The sequence below is a fragment of the Echinops telfairi genome, unplaced genomic scaffold (genome assembly GCF_000313985.2).
Source record: "Echinops telfairi isolate 266 unplaced genomic scaffold, ASM31398v2 ScPeMD7_6;HRSCAF=24_0, whole genome shotgun sequence".
Taxonomy (NCBI): Eukaryota; Metazoa; Chordata; class Mammalia; order Afrosoricida; family Tenrecidae; genus Echinops; species Echinops telfairi.
Genome location: NW_022103902.1, coordinates 21499286 through 21506474, shown reverse-complemented (window position 1 = coordinate 21506474; position 7189 = coordinate 21499286). Strand labels below are relative to the sequence as shown.

The window sequence follows — 7189 nt, the reverse complement described above, 5'->3', positions numbered from 1 at the left end:
TCTCACATGGTTTGGGCATAGTATCAGGAAAGATCAGTCCCTGGAGATGGATATCATGCTTAATCAAGTACAGGGGAAGCAAAAAGATGAAGGATTGACACAGAAGCTACGACGAGCCCAAACAAGAACAGTTGTGAGGATGGTATAGGACTACTCAGTGTTTCACTCTGTTGTACATATACTCGCTATGGGTCAGAACTGACATAATGGCACAAAACAAGAGTCACTGTGGAAAACCTCACTTCTTGCTGACCTGGGTCCTGTATGTGGCATCAATCTCCAGTCCTTGAGCTCATGCCTACCATATTGCCTACTCACCCTAGGAGCTACCAATGAATGACCTGCCATATTGCCTGCTGATCTTAGGAGCCCTCAGATTCTGCAGGCCTTGTATTTGTTTGACTCTGCCAGCCACAGGCCTGATCTTGACATCACCAACCTGTGGTTTTCCTACCTCATCTTCCTGCTTCCTGGTCCATTAGCCCCAGCAGTTGCACAATTCAGGAAGAGCCTCTAGCTTAACATCTGACCCATGGTCTTGAACTGGCCTTGACTTACCCATTCCTACAACTGTCTTGATATAAATTTCTCTCTTTATATACCTACAGATGCATCACTGGTTTTACTGCTCGAGAGAACCTAGCTTAACACAAACCCTGAGCAGAGAACCCATCTAACTCCAGTGGAATTCTAACCTACAGAAGACTGAAGTAATAAGTAGGTGTTAATTTAGGTAAAGGGAAACATGACATACAATAAGTGTTTGGCCAGTGTAGTAGTTACATAATCTGGTGTCGACTTGTGAAGGGGTGGAGTCTAGCCTGTCAAACCAGGTCGCAGCTTGATGACCTCATTTGGAAGCACCAGGTTGATAAATAGCTCAATGGAGGCCAGTTACAACACAAACTCTGCTTCTTCCTGCTGACAAGACGCATTGAGCTACTTTAGAACCCTGGAGCTGGAGGAGCCACATGGAGACCCCTGCCGGTGCAAAGATGTTTCTGCCACTGGATCCACAAGACTTTGCACACACTGGCCGGTGATCAACACTTGACTTCATTGCATGTGTTGTGTGAGTCTGAAGAGGAATTTACAGACAGGTATCAGGCATAGGAGTTAATATCAGACTTATGGACTTGATCTGGACTGGGCTGGAATGTTTTCTTAATATACCATTATTCTTTTATATAAAGCTCTTTCTTAAACACATGAGTGTCTATGAATTTGTTTCTCTAGTCAACCCAGACTCAAACAGCCAGCATATCACAAAAAAAAAAACAAGGAAAACTTGAAGAGGTACACAAGAGTTACAGATAACAAAGATAAATACTATTATATTCATAATTCTGCTTTCTCAGAAATTGTTGTTGTAGGCCGGTGCCGTAGAGTTGGTTATGACTCACAGTGATCCTGCGTATAACACTGCCCAGTCTTGGACCATCCTCACAACTGTTCTGTTTGAACCCATTGCTGCAGCCACTGTGTCCATCCAGCTCACTGAGGGTCTCCCTCATTTCACTGCCCTTCTACTTTACCAGGAATGCTGTCCTTCTCTAGGCACTGGTGTCTCCTGATAACATGTCCAAAGTACACGAGATGAGGCTTCGCCATCCTCACTTCTAACGAGCCTTCTGGCTGTACTTTTCCAAAGACAGATCTGTTCTTCTGACAGTCCAAGGAACTTTCAATATTCTTCTACAGAATCATAATTCAAACGAATCAATTCTTCTTCAGACTTCCTTATTCAGTGTCCAACTTTCACAGACCTATTCAGTGATTGAAAATTCTATGGCTTGGATCCGGTGTACCTTAGCCTTCAAAGTAACCTCCTTGTATTTGGACACTTTAAAGCGGTCTTATGCAGCAGATATACCCAATGCAAGGCATCTTTTGATCTTTTGACTCCTGCTTCCATGATCACTGTGGATCCAGCAAGGTGAAATCCTTGACAACATCAATCATTTCTCCATTTATCATGATGTTGGTCCAGTCGTGAGGGTTTTGGTTTTCTTTACATTGCATTGTAATGTAATGAATGCTGAATGCTGCATGCTGCAATGCTTGATCTTCATCAGCAAGTGCTTCAAGTCCTGCTGACTCTCAGCAAGCAAGGTTATATAGCATCTGCAATCTCAGGAAGAGCAAACTATTTTTTTTTAATAGCAAACATTTTAAGTGGATACTTAGAAAGGCAAAAGACTACAAGGAAGGAGTAGGAAAAAGACTACAAGCACAACCATATTCTGGTTTAGGAGGCCATAGTTCTGCAAACATAAACCATGTATACTCATGTATAAGCTGAGTTTTTCAATACATTTTTAATGCAGTTTTTGTGGTAAAATTAGATGTCTTGGCTGATATTCTGGTCTACTTATACTCGAGTATATACGTAGATACGGTATATATATACTGTAAATAAATCCATGCTTATAATAGAGCAAGTAAAGGACTAAGGTTTGTAAGCCTCTTAGCCATTACTAAACACCTAGAGAGAATGAGTCACTGGAGTTTTGAAGTATTTCTAAATGAAAAGCTGGAGAAGGCATAAAAATTAAAATTAAAAATTAATGAGCTAATCAAAATCTGATGCAAACTAATTTTAGAGAATGTGCTTATTTACTATTTGTTTCTTTTCTATGCTTTCTTATAAATAGCTTTGTTCATACTTCACATAGTTTTGGGTATTAATGACATTTAAACACTTTTTCACTCATTGAAAAATGGGAGTAAAATAAACAATTGAGGTAGAATTAGAATCGAGTGATCAAAAGTACTGTCAATCCAGGACGAAAACCCACCCACTGCGATCAAGTCCATTCTAATTCAGAGCTAGCCAGCATAGGATCCAAGATGTAAATCTTTGCAGGAACTGAGAGTCTTATCTGTCTCCCAAGGAGCTGCTGGTAGGTTTGAACCACTGACCTAGCGGTTAGCACAGCAGCGCCACCAGGACTACAAAACTAGAGACTATAATGATTAAGTTTGTTCTTTAGAAATGGTAGGGATTTTAACAGGCAAGACTGGAGTGAAAGCTGTGTCGACTTAGAATCAAGCCATGTTAACACTTACCCCAGCAGGGCTCCAATTACACCACCAGCCACCAGACCACGCAGGCCTAAGTTTATTCTGAAAAGACTTCCTGTGACAGCTATTTAAAAAACAAGCAAAGAAAAATCAATGTGTATCATCTTTAAATACCAGAATTCCATTAGAACTTTTTTCTTCTATAAAAGGACACAAGCCCTTAAGTTAACTTTCTGAACCCAATATTAATACTATACAACCAGTCTGAACTTTCAGAATCTAAAACGCCAAAACTGTTACTAGCTTCCCGTTCACTCTGTAGGTTTACATGCAGAGATGTCACCTTATCAAAGCATCTCATTACCATGAAGTTGATTACAACAACTCAGAGAGATTCCACAGGGCAGAGCAGAACTGCTCACGTGGTTCCCAAGGCTATAAACCGCTAGAGAACAGACTGCCACATCCTTCAGCCAGAGCACCTGGTGAGCGCAAAACAGCACCCTTTACATAGCAGGCATGTGTTCAACCAGACGGGGCTCCTTTGTACAAGACTAAATCCTTAATGTGGTCTATGGATCTACCATCTTCTTATTCTGTTTCTTTTCTTCCCACATGCCTTAAATATCTGCAATTTATTCATGGCTGCCTTTCTTTTCTTCCTTCAAGAAAACCGCTCCTTAAACGAAGAAATAAATAAATCTTCACTAGCCTTTGCAGTTGAAGTCTTCCCCCAGTCTCACCCTACCTGTACTACTTAACACTACACCTCTCAGGCAGGCCTACAAGTTGGCAACATGTGGCCAACAATGCCACCTGGCGGCCAGTGTGCAGAACCTCTTCTCTTCCCACTGGAATTATGCACTCAGGTTCATTTGTTAGCCTCTACCACTACACACAACTAATAGCAGCTCAGGAGGAAATTTAAAAAAAATAATATTTGTGGTTTTAATTCTGGAAAGTACTACAAATTATTTTGCCCCCAAATTACAAGAATTATCATCTTTAATCCTAATACTGAGACAATAATACATTTTGCATATATACCACCTTTGCTTTTTTCTCCACCCAAAACAGTATTTAAAAAAAAAAAATCGAAAGAGCGCCATGCTGTATATATTGGATTTTTAGTTTCACCCAACACAGTATTAAATTCCATATCAAATTTCCCCCCACAATGTCAATGCATGGCGAGACCATGAGTTCTGACCAGTGGTTAGGTTTTTCATTTGTGGTTGTTTCAAAATGTGGGTGTGATGATAAGCTCTACAAATAAGTTTTTTAATAAATTTGTTTCCTTTGGATGAGTAAACAAGCATGTAATTTCTAGGTCAAAGGCTATAAACATTTTTAAGGCTTTTGACTTAAATTACCAAACTGCTACCCAAAAAGCTTGGACAAATTTCCTTCCCTCATAATCATATATGAGTGATGGAGCTGTGGGTTCAGTGTTAGGCTGCTAACTGTACAGCCGGCAATTCAAATCTACCAGCTGCTGTGCAGAGAAAGGACTAGCTATTGCCATCCAGAATTAGTCTCAGGAACAGTAAGGAGCTGATCTACTCTGGCCTACACAGAGCTGCCACGAGTTGGAAATGACTCGATGGCAGTGGGTTTAGTTTGGTTTTGGAAGTGCCTGTTCTGCATCCTCTCCTTTTACCTTTCCCAAGTGGACTGGTCAAAAATGGTATCTAATTCTAACTTATATTTCTCTGGTTACTAGAAAAATGCAATTTTGTCAGGTTTAAAGGTTAGCAGAACAGCTTCTGTGAATAATAGAGTTATGTCCTTTGTCCGGTCCTGAAATGAGGTGTTCTGTCTCTGATATATAAGGGCTTTGATGAGCTACCTGCAGATTCTTCTCTCTGTTGCTTATCATTTAATGGAGCCGTAATCAACTCAAAGGCAACTCACAACAAAAAGGTATTTATGACACAGGTAAGTTTAAAATTTTCATGCAGGCAAATTTTTCATCATTGCCTATCTATATGGTTTATTTTTATACTTTGAAATTATGTATTTATTCTTTTATCTTTCCTGCCAGAGAGCCACTACATGTTCACTCAGTGGCTCCTTGTTATTTGTAGACTCTATACCTATGAATTTATCAACTCACTAGAATTTTTTATAACACCCGAATCAATACTCGGGTGCATTCATGGTTATTCAGAGATGCACAAAGCATTGAAAAATGTGAGTTCCCTGCCCCGCACATTCCTAGCTGAGAATGAATAAAGTGCCACCCTGTGTTCATGTTTCTACTTTTGTACCTCAAAAAAGTATCCTTTTCATGGTCTAGCCCCTCTCTAATTTTATTTTTCCCTTCCTTTTGCTAGCTTTGGGTTCCGTTTACTATTCATTTGCGAGTTTGCTAAACTGGAAGTTTAGATTACTCACTTGAGCTCTTTCGTCTAATATAGGTATAATTTCCTTCTATGTACTGATTAAGAGGCCTTGGTGGTGCAGTGGTTAAGCATGCGGCTGTTAACTTGAGGGTCAGTAGCTCCAGCCCCCCAGCTGTTCCACAAGAGAACGATGTGGCAGCCTTCCTCAAGGTTTTATAGTCTTGTCAACCCTGTGGGAAGTTCTACTCTGTCGCATTGGGCCATTATGACTCAGATTGACGTGATGGCAGTGAATTTGGGTTTGGGTCTTTTTTGTTTTGTTTTGCCTGGGAAATACTGGTTTGAATGTATCCATAAATTTTGATATGCTGTGCTTTTAATTTCATTCAATTCAATTAAAAGTTTTTTTCCTTGTGATTTCTTCTTGATCTATGGGTTATCTGTGGTTTCCCTAATTTTTTTGCTGTTTTAATTCAATTGAGGTCAGTGAACGTGGTTTATATGATTTCAATTGTTTTACACATTTTGAGACTTGTTTTATGGTCGGACATAAAGGTTCCCAAAATTATTTGGTCTACTCTCATCTTTTCCCAGCCTCCCTGGCAATTAAAAACGTTTTTTTTGTTTTTTTTGTGGTTTTTTTTAACTATAGCCCATAATCCAAGATAAAATGTACCTATTTGCTTTTGCAAACCTGACCTCTCATCCCCTGGATTTTTCCAGTGCCCCCTAAGGAACAGTGCCACCCACTTTGGGAAACACAAGTCTAAGCATATGATCTATCTGGAGAATGTTTTTTGTGCATTTGAAAAAAACATGTATTCTGCTAGTTATGGGGGAAGTGTTGCAAAGATGTTAATTAGGTCACAGTGATGAATAATATTATTAATGTTCATATTCTACGTCTGTGTTGATTTTTCCTTTAGTTGTTCCCTCCATCATTAAATAAGGGGTACTGACGTCTCCAACTCATACTATAAAGTCTCTATTCCTCTCTTCGTCTAAGTGGGCTAGCAGCTTCATGCATGTTAGGGCTCTCTTGTTTGAGGCAGCTGTGCTTACTATTGTTATATATTCTTTCTGAATTCACCTTTTGGTACCATAAAATGTTTTTCTTTGTCTCTAACAACTTTTTATCTTAAAGTATATTTGCTCTGACAGTACCAGTTGTGAGTTTTCTTTTTCTTACAATTTGTCTTGTATAAGAGAACCTCAAAATGTTTGTGGAAATGAGGGAATTCAAAGACTGAAAGAAAAAATATAAACTTTATTTTTCACTATAAGCTCCATCAAGTTCAAGATACTTTTGTAAAAAATGATATCAGTTATTTATTTAGCCCATCCTTTAAGAACTGTGGGTCCTGGGCATGTCAATGCAGTCTCTTTTACATTATTATGTAAAGGACAATGGGTGTCCTTTAAAGATTTTTTAAGATTAAGAAACAAAAAGAAGTCAGAAGAAGCTCAATCAGGATTTTAAGCATGGACCCAGAGGGCGGGAAGGTAAAACTCCACAAACTACAACTGGTCTAAGGTTCAGTAGATATTCTTGAATAAATGTTTCTCAATTTATTATATGCCTTTGGCCGATGCCCAGTATCTTTAGAGTTTTGTTTCTGATTTCTGTTTAGCTTTATTATTGTTTATTGGGGAGATACTTACCAAGCTCTCCATACAGCCATTCCAGATATAAAATATACATATATATGTATTTCAAATATAGTTTTTTTTTTTGTTTTTTTTTTCCTCTTTTTTAACATTTTATTAGGGGCTCATACAACTGTTATCCCAATCCATACACACATCAATTGTGTAATGAA

General features: G+C 38.8%; 1 protein-coding gene across 1 annotated transcript in view; it reads right to left on the bottom strand.

The window, feature by feature from the left end:
* Positions 1–7189, bottom strand: part of TIMMDC1 (translocase of inner mitochondrial membrane domain containing 1) — a 63210-nt gene that overhangs the window by 38751 nt on the left and 17270 nt on the right. Inside the window, exon 5 of the mRNA XM_004706497.2 lies at positions 3070–3148. Within this exon, the coding sequence (XP_004706554.2) occupies positions 3070–3148 (79 nt within the window). The remainder of the gene's footprint in view (positions 1–3069; positions 3149–7189) is intronic.